The sequence below is a fragment of the Carettochelys insculpta genome, chromosome 27 (assembly GCF_033958435.1).
Source record: "Carettochelys insculpta isolate YL-2023 chromosome 27, ASM3395843v1, whole genome shotgun sequence".
NCBI lineage: Eukaryota > Metazoa > Chordata > Testudines > Carettochelyidae > Carettochelys > Carettochelys insculpta.
This window is the reverse complement of record NC_134163.1, coordinates 587,545-603,540: the sequence shown is the minus strand read 5'-3', so window position 1 is coordinate 603,540 and position 15,996 is coordinate 587,545. Positions and strand designations below refer to the sequence as shown.

Below are 15,996 nucleotides of genomic sequence, written 5' to 3'. Positions count from 1 at the left end.
CTGAATTGTGATGGGCTCCTTGGCGGCAGGCTGGCATCTGCTGCCGTTGGGTGCCTGTGGGGGGGGTTCATGACCTCCCGAAAGAAAGGGAAGTGTGCTGGGTTGGGAGGAGAACAGCTGTTGCTCTTTGAGAGCTGCAGTCTCTGGGGAGTGTCTTTGTTTGGAGGTGAACAGTGCAGCCCTTCTTCAGCGGCTTGGCACAACGCATGTCTCAGTAAAGCAACAAGGGCCTCATGTGTCGGACCTAAAATCTGCCCCTGCCTGCAAAAGGGAGAGGCACTTGGAGGCCATAGGACGGCCTCCCTAGGGGATACACACAGATCTCATAGAGCTGGAAGGGACCTTGGGAGGTTATCAAGTCCAGTCTCCTGCCCTCTTAGCCAGACCAAGCACCAACCCGCCCCCCCACCCGGCTCCAGATCACGAAATGGCCCCCTCAAGGAATGAGCTCACAAGCCGAGGTTTAGCAGGCTGATACTCAAGCCACTCAGCTATAGGAGATACTGTGCTGGATACAGTTTGCCTCCAGATGTGGCTGACCCTCAAGCCCCGTGCTGGGGTCAGGGAAGTAGGGATTCCCCATGTTGCCCAGAGGGAAACTGAGGCACTGAGTTGGATGTGACCTGCTTGACTCATGTGGCAGATTGGCGCAGAAGAAGGCATAAAATCCAGAGTGCTGACTGCCAGCCTTGCACACGGCCCCCTGCTCTGTCTTGCTCTCTTCTTAGAGCTCTGCTCCGCTGGAGTGAATCCAGAGTGACCCCACTGCAGTCAGAGCTTGCTCCAGATTTTCTGTGCTGTGGCACAACTTATCTTGTGCTGGGCTGTGCTGTACAAGGTCTCCCCACAACTCCCAGCCTGAGGGGGAGGGGCTCTTATCTCTGCAGCTAAACCTCAGGGTCAGGGCAAAGTGTGCCTGAGTCTCTGTTTTGCTTGGTGCAGGAGACATGTGACCCTTTGTTTGGCTGTGCCCTGGCGGGAGACCAGCTGCTCTCCTGGGAAAGGAAGGGTGTGGAGGAGGAGCTGGCTTGGCTCCTGCTGGTACCTCCCTGTGGGGGTGGGGAAGGAAGCTGCCTGCTCTGCTGCTGGTTAACCCTTTCAGGGATCTCTGAATGGAGCGGGGCTGCCTGGCTTGGTCCCTGGGACAGCAGTAGCTTGGATGGCGCTAACGCCGCCATGAAGCCTCTGAGCTCCATGCCAGTTCCCAGCCTGGATGGAGGAGGAGAGTGGTCAGATGTTTGACGGTCAGCATGTCGACACACAACGATATAAATGAAACCTGATGTTAGTACGACTAAATGATAAAAGATGCTGGCTCAGACGTTGCCCAGATAAACAAGGTCCGTGATACCAATCGAGCGATCAGGGTTGGGTTGATAAGTTGGCTACCGAAAGAAAGTTACAACTAACACACATGTTCCACTCTGTACTGGACAGGGAAAGATGGAAGGAAATAGTGAGAGAGGCATCAGACACCAACAGGCAATGAGCCCATGGTTATTGATGATGATGACGACGATGAATGGCACTGCAAGCTGATCAGCTGTGGATATACAAGGGCAGGGCTCTGGGATTGCGTGGGCAGGGCTGTTAACTGAGCAGCTCCTGTAGTAGTGCCAGAACTCTAGGGATTGGGGGTGTTTGGCCTGTGTCACTCCAGTTTGGGATCTGTGGTCCAGCCTCACTCCTTCTCGATCCCTTCCCCTTGCCCTGTGGGCTTTAGGGGGCATCCAAGGCTCCTGTATCTCCTCCCCTGACCAGGGTTCCCTCTTGTTCCATCCAGGGTGGAATAAGTTTTTGTTATGTGCCCCAAGGCATGTGTGGATGTGCACCACCAGTAGAAACCCAGGCTGCTGGCTGTGGGTGCTCTGCTAATCAGCTGGGGGGCACTTGACTCTCTCCTGGGCGGCCGCCCAAGTGCTCAGCGTACAGGGAGCATTACCCTGTTCCCTCCACTGGCCACTCTCTGAGCCCCTGTCATTATTTCTGTTTCAGATCATCGAGAAAAGCCTAGGGCACATCCGGAGCCGGGTGTTCAGGGAGGTGGAGATGCTCTACCAGTGCCAAGGACACAGGTAGGGCCAAAGCTTGCTCTGCTGGGCCTGAGCCACGCTGATTCTTGGGATCTCTGTTTCTGGATGGGTGGTTATCTCATGAGCTCATGGCCAAGATTTGCCACTTGCCCTTTCTCTTTGCAGCCTGGGGTGAAGGTGGGAAGAGCGGGTGGCTCCTACTTTGCCTGGCTAGGCAGCGTGAGCATCTCTGGGCTACTCTGAAACCCTTTCTGAAGCAGCAAGTCTAGATCTGGCTTCAGTTGCATTGCCCCACCAGTGATCTGCTGTAGCTGGAAGTTGGAGCTGCTCCCAGAGGGTTCCTACCTCCTGAGGGCTTGGGGCAGGGTTTGGGGAGAGGGCGTGTCTTCTTGTACTTGTGGAGAGCTGGCACAGAATGTCAGGACCTGTTCGTTGCACCAAGTTGACCTTCTCCCTGGACAAAAAGCTCAGCGGTGCTCTTTCTCCATAGCAGAGGGAAGCATCTACTAGCAATTAGGGCTGTGTTATAGCTAAGTCATTAAGTTGAGCACTGAGAAACATCCTCTGGAATGCAGGGAAACCAGCCATGGGCCCAGGGCCTTCTGCTTCCAATAACTAACACCCAGTTCTTGGCGCCTGTCCCATGTCTGCATGTGTCATGTGGAGGAGCAGGCTCTGTGGAGGGCTGTGGCTGGCTGCTAGGGAGCCTAGCAGGACAGGAAGGCCGTTCTGAGCTGATTCCTCTCCTCCTGCAACCTCCGCTGTCCTTCTAGGAATGTCCTGGAACTGATCGAGTTCTTTGAAGAGGAGGATCGATTCTACCTTGTGTTTGAGAAGATGCGAGGAGGTAAATATCCCAGCACGGCCTCTGCCACTTCCTACCTCTTCACTGCACTGTCCAGCTCTGGCTGGCGGGGCGGAGAGGCCTGATGAAGACACCTTCCACCAGCTGAGGCGCCCGCAGCTTGGCAAAGAGGGCCCCCATCATAGCCCAGTACTGTTCAGCAGCACACGGTTCCCACCAGACTCAACAGTGAGGCCCACAGCCACCACGGGCGCTGGGGCAAAGTTGCACAGGGGCCCAGCTCCCTGCCCTGCAAGGGCCAGGGCCAAGGGCAGAAGGGGCGGCAGCAAGGGTAGTCACCTTAACTCTGCCAGGATCACGGTGCTGGGCCCCTCACAGCCACGTGGAGCAGTGGAGCTGTGTTACCAGCACTTCAGAGGGGCCCAGCACCAAAGTAGTAGCAGCCACTGCGGCAGCGTGAGCTCTGGGCACCCTTGAAAGGGCAAGCCCTGGGGAAACTGCCCTGCCCTGTCTTTCTACAGGCCTGACTCTTGATGTCTGGTGTGCATCAGGGAGCCAGTCTCCTGGCCTGCGAAATCCCTGCTCCCAGCTTCCAGCTTGCTCAGGAGCCAGGGCGGCAGCCAGCACATTCCCACCGTCTGGAGGAAGGGGGTGGGAAGCTGGGGAAGAACCACTCTGCTCACAGCTGCCATCTCCCTCCCCTGTGCTCCAGGCTCCATCCTGACCCACATCCACAGGCGGCGCCACTTCAATGAACTGGAAGCCAGTGTGGTGGTGCAAGACATAGCCAGTGCCCTTAACTTCCTGCACAACAAAGGTGGGGAGTGATGGCTGGGTGCTTGGCTGGCAGGGAGGTGTGGGTGTGGGTGGGGTGTGTGTGTGGGGGGTGGGGGGTGCTTGGTTGGCAGGGGTGTGTGTGTGTGCATGTGTGCACTGAGTGCTTGGTTGGCAGGGTGTGTGTCTGTGCATGCTGGGTGCTTGGCTGGCAGGGTGTGTGTCTGGATGTGTGTGCACACTGGGTGCTTGGCTGGCAGGGTGTGTGTGTGGATGTGTGTGCACGCTGGGTGCTTGGCTGGCAGGGGTGTGTGTGTGGATGTGTGTGTGCACTGGGTGTTTGATTAGCGGGGGTGTGTGTGTGGATGCTGGGTGCTTGGTTGGTGAGGGTGTGTGCGTGCACGCTGGGCGCTCGGCTGGCGGGGTTTGTGTCTCTGCGCGTGCACGCTGGGTGCTTGGCTGGCAGGGGTGTGTGTGGATGCATGTGCGCACTGGGTGCTTGGCCGGCAGGGGTGTGTGTGTGGATGTGTGTGCGCGCGCACGCGCTGGGTGATTGGCTGGCGGTGTGTGGATGTGTGTGTGCACTGGGTGCTTGGCTGGCAGGGTGTTTGTCTGTGTGTGTGTGTGTGTGTGGATGTGTGTGCATGCTGGGTGCTTGGCTGGCAGGGGTGTGCGTGTGGATGTGTGTGCAAACTGGCTGCTTGGCTGGCGGGGTTTGTGTGCGTGCATGCGTGTGTGTGCGCGTGCACGCGCTGGGTGATTGGCTGGCAGGGTGTGTGTTTGTGTGTGGATGTGTGTGTGTGTGCTGGATGCTTGGCTGGCAGGGTGTGTGTGTGCGCACTGGGTGCTTGGCTGGCAGGGTGTTTGTCTCTGTGTGTGTGTGTGTGTGTGTGTGTGTGTGTGTGTGGATGTGTGCATGCTGGGTGCTTGGCTGGCAGGGGTGTGTGTGTGTGGATGTGTGTGCAAACTGGCTGCTTGGCTGGTGGGGGATGTGTGTGCATGCATGCTGGATGCTTGGCTGGTGGGGTTTGTGTGTGTGTGCGTGTGCGCGCGCGCGCACACGCGCTGGGTGATTGGCTGGCAGGGTGTGTGTTTGTGTGTGGATGTGTGTGTGTGCTGGATGCTTGGCTGGCAGGGTGTGTGTGCATGCACTGGGTGCTTGGCTGGCAGGGTGTTTGTCTGTGTGTGTGTGTGTGGATGTGTGTGCATGCTGGGTGCTTGGCTGGCTGGGGGTGTGTGTGTGGATGTGCGTGCACGCTGGGTGCTTGGCTGGCGGGGTTTGTGCGTGCGTGTGTGTGCGCGCGCACGCGCTGGGTGATTGACTGGCGGTGTGTGTTTGTGTGTGGATGTGTGTGTGTGCTGGATGCTTGGCTGGCAGGGTGTGTGTGTGTGCACTGGGTGCTTGGCTGGCAGGGTGTTTGTCTGTGTGTGTGTGTGTGTGTGTGTGTGGATGTGGATGTGTGTGCATGCTGGGTGCTTGGCTGGCAGGGGTGTGTGTGTGTGGATGTGTGTGCATGCTGGGTGCTTGGCTGGCAGGGGTGTGTGTGTGGATGTGTGTGCAAACTGGCTGCTTGGCTGGTGGGGGGTGTGTGTGCATGCATGCTGGATGCTTGGCTGGCGGGGTTTGTGTGTGTGCGTGCGTGCGTGCGTGTGTGTGCGCGCGCGCACGCGCTGGGTGATTGGCTGGCAGGGTGTGTGTTTGTGTGTGGATGTGTGTGTGTGTGCTGGATGCTTGGCTGGCAGGGTGTGTGTGTGCGCACTGGGTGCTTGGCTGGCAGGGTGTTTGTCTCTGTGTGTGTGTGTGTGTGTGTGTGTGTGTGTGTGTGCAAACTGGCTGCTTGGCTGGTGGGGGTGTGTGTGTGCATGCATGCTGGATGCTTGGCTGGTGGGGTTTGTGTGTGTGTGCATGTGTGCGCGCGCGCACACGCGCTGGGTGATTGGCTGGCAGGGTGTGTGTTTGTGTGTGGATGTGTGTGTGTGCTGGATGCTTGGCTGTCAGGGTGTGTGTGCGTGCACTGGGTGCTTGGCTGGCAGGGTGTTTGTCTGTGTGTGTGTGTGTGTGTGTGTGTGGATGTGTGTGCATGCTGGGTGCTTGGCTGGCAGGGGTGTGTGTGTGTGGATGTGTGTGCATGCTGGGTGCTTGGCTGGCAGGGGTGTGTGTGTGGATGTGTGTGCAAACTGGCTGCTTGGCTGGTGGGGGGTGTGTGTGCATGCATGCTGGATGCTTGGCTGGCGGGGTTTGTGTGTGTGCGTGCGTGCGTGCGTGTGTGTGCGCGCGCGCACGCGCTGGGTGATTGGCTGGCAGGGTGTGTGTTTGTGTGTGGATGTGTGTGTGTGTGCTGGATGCTTGGCTGGCAGGGTGTGTGTGTGCGCACTGGGTGCTTGGCTGGCAGGGTGTTTGTCTCTGTGTGTGTGTGTGTGTGTGTGTGTGTGTGTGCAAACTGGCTGCTTGGCTGGTGGGGGTGTGTGTGTGCATGCATGCTGGATGCTTGGCTGGTGGGGTTTGTGTGTGTGTGCATGTGTGCGCGCGCACACGCGCTGGGTGATTGGCTGGCAGGGTGTGTGTTTGTGTGTGGATGTGTGTGTGTGCTGGATGCTTGGCTGTCAGGGTGTGTGTGCGTGCACTGGGTGCTTGGCTGGCAGGGTGTTTGTCTGTGTGTGTGTGTGTGGATGTGTGTGCATGCTGGGTGCTTGGCTGGCAGGGTGTGTGTGTGTGTGGATGTGTGTGCGCGCTGGGTATTTGGCTGGCTGGGGGTGTGTGTGTGGATGTGCGTGCACGCTGGGTGCTTGGCTGGCAGGGGGGTGTGGGTGTGTTTTCCTCCTGGCTGGGTGCTTGGCTGGCAAGAGGGTGTGTGTGTGGGTGTTCCTCCTGGCACTGGAGAGCCACAATCAGATGAGATCATGTCCAGTTCTGCTCTCCAGGAGGCCTGTATAGTGATGCTTTGGGGAGTCTCAGTGGGCGGGGCTCAGTGTAGCCTATTCCCTGGGTATCTGGGTGCTCTGTTCTCCAGACGGACATGCTGGCCTGTCAAGGCACACGGGGTGTCATGGGCCTGCTCTTCTCTCACCTTTGTCCTTCCCTGCAGCAGCATGGAATACCTGCCCCCTCTTCCTGCCGCTGGGGGAGCCAGTTTCCCTTATCATGGCATCTTTCCCCATGTGCCCCTGCCTGCAGGAGAGTCAGTGGCTTGCAACTGTGCAGCCCCCGTTGACTATGCCGTTCCTTGTTTTCAACAGGTATTGCACACAGGGATTTAAAGCCAGAAAATATTCTCTGTGAGAGTCCTGACCAGGTGAGTGGCAGGTGGCCTGTCTGACAACACACCTGGGAACACTGCTGTCTTGCTCCCTGGCTTAGAGGGCTCTCCTCTCCAGCAGGGGGTGTGTGCGTGTGTGTGTCTTGGGGTTGGTGGGCTTGGTGGCAGTGCTATTAACCCTTTGCTGTAGGGTTTTGGAAGGCCCTGTCACCTGGGATCAGGTGAACTAGAGAAGGAAGCCAGCTGAGAGCTGGGGGGCCTGTTGACTGACCAGGCAGTGTTCTGCTGTTGATAATCTTTGTGTTACAGATGGATGGAGGGCAAAGGCTAGATTTTGACTCACTAAGAAGTGATGCCCAGAGGGGAGGCTGCTGGGGTGACGCATGTGGGTCATGGATGTGTGTAGTGGGTGGGGATTTCCATGTCACCTCTGAACTTCCCAGGCCTGTTGCTGTTGGAATAAATGATCAATACCTTTTGGCTCTTCTGCCTGTCTTAGGTGTCCCCTGTGAAGATCTGTGACTTTGACCTGGGAAGCGGGATCAAATTAAATGGCGATTGTTCCCCTATCTCCACCCCCGAGCTGCTCACGCCTGTAAGTGTTTCTGCCCCCTTGCTAAGGAGAGAGGGGTCAGCTTTTACTGGAGGTTGGGCCTGCCCTGGCCAGAGGAGTCTGGAACCACAGAGTGCTGGGCCCCAGCTGGCCCGCAGGAATCAAAGGCCGCTTGCAGGTAACGCGGGAAGATGACTAGCATTGGCCACTTGTGGCAAGAGTCTAGGCTGCCAGGGCTGGGCTCCTAGTGACACCTGCAGCCCTTTTGGCTCTTTGCTCCTCAGAGCACCATCTGGATGGTCTGCGGTGGTCTCTGCTCTGGCCCCCATGTCAACCCTCATCTTGGGTTGGGCCTCTCTGGGGCTTTTTGACAAGGCTCCATTTGAAACCCTGTCCCCTTGGCTAGTCGGCACCAGGGCTGGCACCTGCCCAGGTGCGTTCCTGAATCTGGTTTCCTCCCCTAATATGAGATCTGTGGGTTGCAGCCCACGGGGTCCTGGAGTGGTGCAGGCACAAGAAGGAGTGTGGAGACACTGCCTGAGGGGGGCATAAGAGAACAGCCCGAGGGAAGGGGCAGGGGGGCATTTGGAAAGCAGAGGCTGTGGGTGGATGACTGGAGAGAGTATGAGCCTCAGGCTATTGTTACATGGCCCTTGACCAAGGCTCTCTGTGTGTGGGGGGGGGGGGGCGGGGGGTGCATACACTGGCCTCTGCCGCCCCCCCCCCCCAACCTGCCTCCTCCTGGGGCTGTGGCCAGGCTGCTGGGCGATCAGTAAACCGTGTGTGTGCTGCGTGCCTGGCGCTGCTCTCCTGCCCTTGAGATGCTCCTGCATTATTCATCCCTCAGCGAGGGAGGGAATTTGAGACCCAGTTACATAACCAGGCCCGGCTTGCTTTCCAATGGGGGGCTGGCGCATTGCCAAGCCAGCGTGGAGAAACAATTGAACTGGAGCCTTAGCAACAGCTAGGCTGGTTGGCTGCCAGGAAGGAGCCGGAGCTGAAGGTGAGGTGGGACCTGGGGTCAGGCGAGGCTTGGCTGGGAATGGGATGGACAGGGGAAGCCCACAGCATACTTGCACTAGGTTGGAGGTAGTTTGGCCCAGGGCTTGTCTTAAGGCTGGAGCATGACTCCCTGCCCTGCCTTTTATGGAAAATGGGAGCTCTGGTGCATAGATTTCCTCCGCTCCTTGGACTGCTATTGCCTAGTGCAATCTTCTGTGAATTCCTCCTCTGAGCGGTCCCTGCTGCTCTGCAGAGAGGTCATAGCCCTGTGCGCCTGCAGAACCACTGCAGTAGCAGGGTTCTCCCTCACCCGGGCAAATGCTGCCTGGTGCAATGAGCCAGGCTCTTGAGAGGCCAGGACTCCCTGGCACGGGGGTCAGGCAGGGCAGAGCCCTGTGGCCTTGTTTACAGGAATGGATGTCAGGTTGGGGTCACGTGCTTTGGGCCGGTGCCTGGGCTGATGCAATGTTGGCCTGAGGGAGCCCAGGAGCTCTCTCCCTGTGCAGCCAGGAACGCTGGGCAGAGGTGGGAATGTGGTGAGACGCGGAAACCGCCCTCCTCCCCAGGGGAACGCCCAGCCTGGCCACCTGGTGTGTTCACTCCTGGGCTTTGCACCTTGCACCCTGCTGACCCCAGCAGGGTTTGTGGGTGCAGAAGTTCTGCTTTCTGTTTCCTGTGCTGTTGCAGGCAGGAGAGAACAGTTGCTGGGGTGGGCACCAGCCTTGCAGGGGCTCTCAGCTTGTGGGAGGTGTTCTCTCTTCTGTGGCAGTTCCGCCGTTGCTGGCTCGCCTCTCTCTGCAGGCGTGAGCTGATGGCTGCAGGGTGGTTTCCCTCCCGCAAGGCCTGTGTGGGCCGAGGGGTCACGTGCGCTGGGCTGGAAAGCCCCAGGCGGGGCAGGAGGGGGAAGGGCAGACCTTGGAGACATCTGTGGCTCCTGTTACATCAGCTGTTTAACTCTTCCCTTCCCTTGCTCCTGGCTCACTGACTCCAGGGCCTGCCTGTGCCTTCTGCTCTCGGTAGTGTGACCAGGTAGCAAGCGTGAAAAATCAGAAGGGGGCCAGGGATAACCAGCACCTCTGTAAGAAAAAGCTGAGAGTGTCAGGAATGTCTGTAAGAGCAGGATAGTAGCAGAGAGGGAGCTGTTTTAGTCTTTACTCCCACAAAACAAAGCAGCAGAAATGTTGCACTTTAAAGACTAACAAAATGATTTATTCGGTGATGAGCTTTCATGGGACAGACCCACTTCAGATCCAATCAGGGACATCTAGTTGCCCCCATTCTGATACCCATTTAGCTCCAGGAGCCGGCCCAAGGGGGCTGTCCCCTTCCTTTCTCTTCTCCCCTTGGGATCAGCCAGGGTGTGTGGGGGGTGGGAGGGGGATTTGTGCCCTATCTTGGCTGCCATTCACATCTGGGGGGCCCTCAGTATTAGCAGGTGGAGCAGGAAATTTGGCCCAGGGGATGGCTGGTGTTTGCCAAACAGCAGCGTCTCCCCAGAGCTGTGCAGTTTCTTGTTTCCTCCCCGGCATCCTGGATCATGGATCAGGATGGCTGCATGGCCCCAGGTGCCTGCTCTCCTGGGGGGCACAAGTTCAAAGCCAGGTGGCAGCTCGGGGACAGAGTGCTGAATTCAGTAGGGGGGGTTGCTGCATAAGGGGCGTTGGCATTCAGTTCCATTCCTGCTGCTCTCATTTCCAGGAAGAACATAGGAAAAGCGACATGCACCCAGCTTCCCTTCCCAGTAGCAGAGAGAAGAGGCCTGTGTAAAAGGAACATGCTGAGTTCAGCATGCATGGTGGAAGGAAAGGGCTGGGTATGGAGGGGACAGCTGAGCTGTTGCTTCTAAGAGATCAGTGCTTCCCAAAAGGCAGGAAGCATCCCCAAGCGGGGATGTGGAGGGAGGCCACCGACCCAACCCTGCTCCCCTCCTGCCCCTGCACCTCAGTCACTGGCTCTGGATCCTGTAGCTCCTCTCCGGGCTGTGGCCCCAGCTGCAGGTCCGGCTATGTCTCTGGTGCAACTCCTGGTCTCAGTTTCAGCTCCCAGGAAGGGTGTGGACCAGACTTGGGGGGACTGGAGGAGGGGCTTGGGGAGCATTGTGTTAAAAGGCAGAGCAGAGTTGGGAGCAGGGCACTCTTGATCCGTTCTGGGACTAACCAGACCGTAAGATGGAATGTAAATGGATTTGAATAAAGGTTCCACCCCTCTGGTCCAGACTGCTGTAGCCCTGCAGCATCTGTGAGCTGCTGCTCCTGGCCTGCTTCTGGGCTGGAGCACTCACAAAGGAGATCTGTGTCCCCCCGCTCAGCAATTTCTCCCCTGCCCTCCCAGAGCTTCCAGTGTGCTGCAAGCTCGCCGGGGGGGCGGTGGGGGGAACATGGAGTGAGGACATAGGTGCTCAGGGGAAGAGGCAGGGTGGCTGCCGAGCCCTGCAGCCGGTGACAGTCCAGTGCAACCCAGTTGCTGCAGGGTTCATTGCATTCCTGTGGGGCTGAGCTCCTAGCCCTGGGTACAGGGCTCCATAGCCACCCTGTCTCTTGCCTCCAGAGGTCCCTCGCACCCCTGTCTCCCTGCTTGGGTCAATGCCGACTCCTCTGCAGCTGCCTAAGCTGAGCAGAGGAGCTGGCTTTGACCTCCGCTGGTCTGGCAAATCGCCTGGCTTGGGACCGGTCGGATCCCAGGGTGCTGGACCAGGGAGGTACCACCTGTAGAGGAGGCAGAATCATCTTGAAGTTGGGACTTGAAAGGTCTGTCTTTGATTTCCCATCCCTGCTGTAAGCTCTCTGGGGCAAGTAACATCCCCTCTGGTGCTGCCATTTCCCCTTCTGCAGCATGGGGTGGGAGACTTGCCTTCCTTGTGAATTCACCAACAGAGGTGAGGATCTCCAACATTGTTGTGAGAGGACAGTGGCCCCCACACACAGAGGCAGGGTGGTCTGTGGCTTGAGCACTATCCTGGGATCTGGGAATCCTGGGTTCTAGCTGTGGCTCTGCTAGTGGCCTGCTCCTTGGGCACCTCACTTTTAACCCCATCTGTGCCTCAGTTTTCCCATTAGTAAAATGGGGATGATGATACTGACCTCTTTGCAGTCCCTAAATCTTTTATAACATCCCCATCTGAAACTTTTACTTAAAAACCCCATATAGAATTAAATTAAATCAGAGGATGAAATGGAGGAAGAAGACCAGCAGCAGAGTGGGGGCTATCCTGTTATTGTGTCGAGTGTAGTATGTATGATTACCTACCCTGTGGGCGGGTGGCATATGTGTGCACTCGATGCAAGGAGCTCCTGGCCCTCAGAGACCAAGTGCGGGCTTTGGAGACCAGGGTGGCTGAACTGGAGGAGCTAAGGGAGGCAGAGAGCTATGTTGATGAGGCTTTCCGGGACGTAGTAGGGCTGTCCCACCTCCAATCTGACAGCCCCGATGCTGTTAAGGAGGATGAAAGGCTCAGGGAAGGAGAGCAGTCAATGTGGGCAGAGGGAAACCATCACATAGTTGTGACCCTCCTTCCAGAGGGTGCTATGGTATCCTCTCGCTCCAAGAATACCTCTCTGGGGGAGGAAACGCCAGTTGTTAGGAAGAGGCAGGTGTTAGTAGTGGGTGATTCGATCATTAGAAATATAGATAGTTGGGTTTGTGATGACCGGGAGAACCGTATGGTGACTTGCCTGCCTGGTGCGAAGGTTGCGGATCTTTCGAGGCATCTAGACAGACTTATATGCAGTAGTGGGGAGGAGCCAGTGGTCGTGGTACCTGTAGGTACCAATGACATAGGGAAGGGTAAGAGAGATGTCCTGGAGGCCAAATTTAGGTTGCTAGGAAGGAGACTGAAATCCAGAACCTCTATGGTGGCATTCTCAGAAATACTTCCAGTTCCACGCGCGAGGCCAGGTAGACAGGCAGAACTTAGAGTCTCAATGTGTGGATGAGACAATGGTGCAGGGAAGAACGGTTTAGATTTATTAGGAGCTGGGGACCCTTTTGGGGTAGGGGGAGCCTATACAGGAAGGATGGTCTCCACCTAAACCAAAGTGGATCCAGGCTGCTGGCATTAAACATTAAAAAGGTCGTAGAGCAGTGTTTAAAGTAAGAGGTGGGGGAAAGCCAATTGGTGCGGAGAAGCACATGGATCAGACGGAGACTTCTCTTAGGCGAGACTCCATTGATAGAGATTCTCTAGAATTCAGTCAGAAAGAGAAAAAGGGAGATGATAAAGTATGGGCTAGATCAGATGAGAAAAAAATCACATATAAAAGAATCCAGTTCGTCAGGGAAGGGCAGGCATATGAATAGTGGTAGTTTTTTGAAGTGCTTTTACACAAATGCTAGAAGTCTGTCTAATAAGATGGGTGAATTAGACTACCTTATATCAAAGGAGGAGATTGACATAACATGCATCACGGAAACCTGGTGGAATAAGGACAATCAGTGGGACACTATCATACCGGGATATAAAATATATCGGAAGGACAGAATGGGTCGAGCGGGTGGCGGAGTGGTACTGTATGTGAAAGATAATATAGAATCAAATGAAATAAAAATCCTATATGAATCAAAATGCTCCATAGAATCACTATGGATAGCAATTCCTTCCCCTGATGGGAATATAGCACGAGGGATATATTATCGACTACCAGACCAGGACAGTGATAGTGATGCTGAAATGCTAAGGGAGATTAGAGAGGCTATCAAAATAAAAACTCAGTAATAATAGGGGATTTCAGTTATCCCCATATTGACTGGGTACATGTCACCTCAGGAAGGGATTCAGAGAGAAAATTTCGCAGTGCCTTAAATGACTGCTTCTTGGAGCAGCTGGTACAGGAACCCACAAGGGGAGAGGCAATTATTGATTTAGTACTGAGTGGAACACAGGATCTGGTCCAAGTGGAACGCAGGATCTGGTCCAAGAGGTAACTATTACAGGACCGCTTGGAAATAGTGACCATAACATAATAACATTTAATATTCCTGTGTTGGGAAGAACACCACGACAGTCCAACACTCTGGTATTTAATTTCAAAAAGGGGAATTACACAAAAATGAGGACGTTAGTTAAACAAATTAAAAGGTAGAGTAACTAGAGTAAAATCCCTGCAAGCTGCATGGAAACGTTTCAAAGACACCATATTAGAGGCCCAACTTCAATGTATACCCCAAATTAAAAAACACAGTAAGAGACCTAAAAAAAAGCCACCATGGCTTAACAACCGTGTAAAAGAGGCAGTGAGAGATAAAAAGGCATCTTTTAAAAAGTGGAAGTCAAATCCTAGTGACGAAAATAGAAAGGAACATAAACACTGCCAAATTAAATGTAAAAATGTAATAAGAAAAGCCAAAACAGATTTTGAGGAACAGTTAGCCATAAATTCAAAAAACAATACTAAAATGTTTTTCAAGTACATTAGAAGCAGGAAGCCTGCTAAAAAAGCAGTGGGGCCCCTGGACGATAGAGACATAAAAGGAGCAATCAAGGAAGATAATGCCATTGCGGAAAAACTAAATGATTTCTTTGCTTCAGTCTTCACGGCTGAGGATGTTAGAGAGATTCCCAAATCTGAGCCATCCTTTATGGGTGACAAATCTGAGGAACTGTCCCAGACTGAAGTGTCATTAGAGGAGGTTTTAGAACTAACTGATAAGCTAAACAGTCACAAGTCTCTGGGACCAGATGGTATTCACCCAAGGATTCTGAAAGAACTCAAATGTGAAATTGCGGAACTATGAACGGTGGTTTGTAACCTATCCTGTAAATCAGCTTCGGTACCCAGTGGTTGGAAGACAGCTAATATAACACCAATATTTAAAAAGGGCTCTAAAGGAGATCCTAGCAATTATAGACCGGTAAGTCTAACGTCAGTACCAGGCAAATGAGTAGAAACAATAGTAAAGAGTAGAATTGTCAGACACGTAGAAGAACATGATTTGTTGAGCAAAAGTCAACATGGTTTCTGTAAAGGGAAGGTGTGCCTTACTGATCTGTTAGAGTTCTTTGAAGGGGTTAACAAGCATGCGGACGGGGGGATCCAGTAGACATAGTATACTTAGATTTCCAGAAAGTCTTTGACATGGTGCCTCACCAAAGGCTCTTATGTAAATTAGGTGGTCATGGGATAGGAGGAAAGATCCTTTCATGGATTGGGAACTGGTTAAAAGACAGGAAACAAAGGGTAGGAATAAATAGCAAATTTTCACAATGGAGGGGGGTAACTAGTGGCGTTCCCCAAGGGTCAGTCCTGAGACCAATCTTGTTCAACGTATTCGTCAATGATCTAGAGAAAAGGGTAAGCAGTGAGGTGGCAAAGTTTGCAGATGACACCAAACTGTTCAGGATAGTCAAAACCAAAGCAGACCGTGAAGAACTTCAAAAAGATCTCAGCAGACTGAGTGATTGGGCAGCAAAATGGCAAATGAAATTTAATGTGGGTAAGTGTAAGGTAATGCACATTGGGGAAAAATAACCCCAATTATACATACAATATGATGGGAGCAAATTTAGCTACAACAGATCAGGAAAGGGATCTTGGAATTATAGTGGATAGTTCTCTGAAAGCATCCATGCAGTGTGCAGCGGCTGTCAGTAAAGCAAATAGGATGTTAGGAATAATTAAAAAAGGGATAGAAAATAAGACGAAGAATATCTTACTTCCCCTATATAAAACTATGGTACGCCCACATCTTGAATATTGTGTGCAGATGTGGTCTCCTCACCTCAAAAAAGATATATTAGCGTTAGAAAAGTTTCAGAAAAGGGCGACTAAAATGATTAAGGGTTTGGAACAGGTCCCGTATGAGGACAGGCTAGAGAGACTGGGAATTTTCATTCTAGAAAAGAGGAGACTGAGGGGCGACGTGATAGAGGTATATAAAATATGAATGGTGTGGAGAAAGTGAATACAGAAGTTATTTACTTGTTCCCATAATATAGGAACTAGAGGACACCAAATGAAATTAATGGGTAGCAGGCTCAAAACTAATAAAAAGTTTTTCTTCACACAGCGCACAGTCAACCTGTGGAACTCCTTAGCAGAGGACGCTGTGAAGGCCAGGACTCTAACAGAGTTTAAAAAAGAGCTCGATAAATGTTTGGAGGTTAGGTCCATAGATGGCTATTAGCAAGGGGTAAGGTATGGTGACTAGCCTTTTGTCGAAGGCGGGAGATGGATGGCAGGAGACAAATCGCTTGATCATTGTCTTCGGTTCACCTCCTCTGGGGCACCTGGTATTGGCTACTGTCGGCAGACAGGATACTGGGCTAGATGGACCTTTGGTCTGACCCAGTATGGCCGTTCTTAAAAGTGGTAGGTGAGAGCCAGGTGTTTATTAAGCTAGCACTGAATTATGTAAATGCCCTGGCTTGGCTCTGCTGCCTGCTGCAATGCACTTAGGGGTGGAGGGGTCTTAGAGAAGGTTGCTTTTCTCTGATTAGATGACGGCTGATTAGCCAGAGTTCAGCCATCTCTGCCTGGCCCCTCCTGCAGGGACCATGGGTGACTTTCCTGTATGAATCGTTCCCAGTGGCTCACTTGCTAGTCCCATATGCATCTCGAGTTCCTCAAACGCTCTTCA

General features: G+C 53.9%; 1 protein-coding gene across 2 annotated transcripts in view; it reads left to right on the top strand.

Annotated features, from left to right (window-relative positions):
• MKNK2 (MAPK interacting serine/threonine kinase 2) overlaps positions 1–15,996 on the top strand; it is a 35,867-nt gene that overhangs the window by 10,759 nt on the left and 9,112 nt on the right. For both annotated transcript variants that reach the window (XR_012642672.1, XM_074978601.1), the window contains exons 6-10: positions 1,996–2,075; positions 2,807–2,880; positions 3,551–3,655; positions 6,850–6,905; positions 7,369–7,464. Coding sequence is in view for 1 of the 2 variants with exons in the window: in XM_074978601.1 (XP_074834702.1) it covers positions 1,996–2,075; positions 2,807–2,880; positions 3,551–3,655; positions 6,850–6,905; positions 7,369–7,464 (411 nt within the window). In the remaining variant the exon portion in view is untranslated. The remainder of the gene's footprint in view (positions 1–1,995; positions 2,076–2,806; positions 2,881–3,550; positions 3,656–6,849; positions 6,906–7,368; positions 7,465–15,996) is intronic.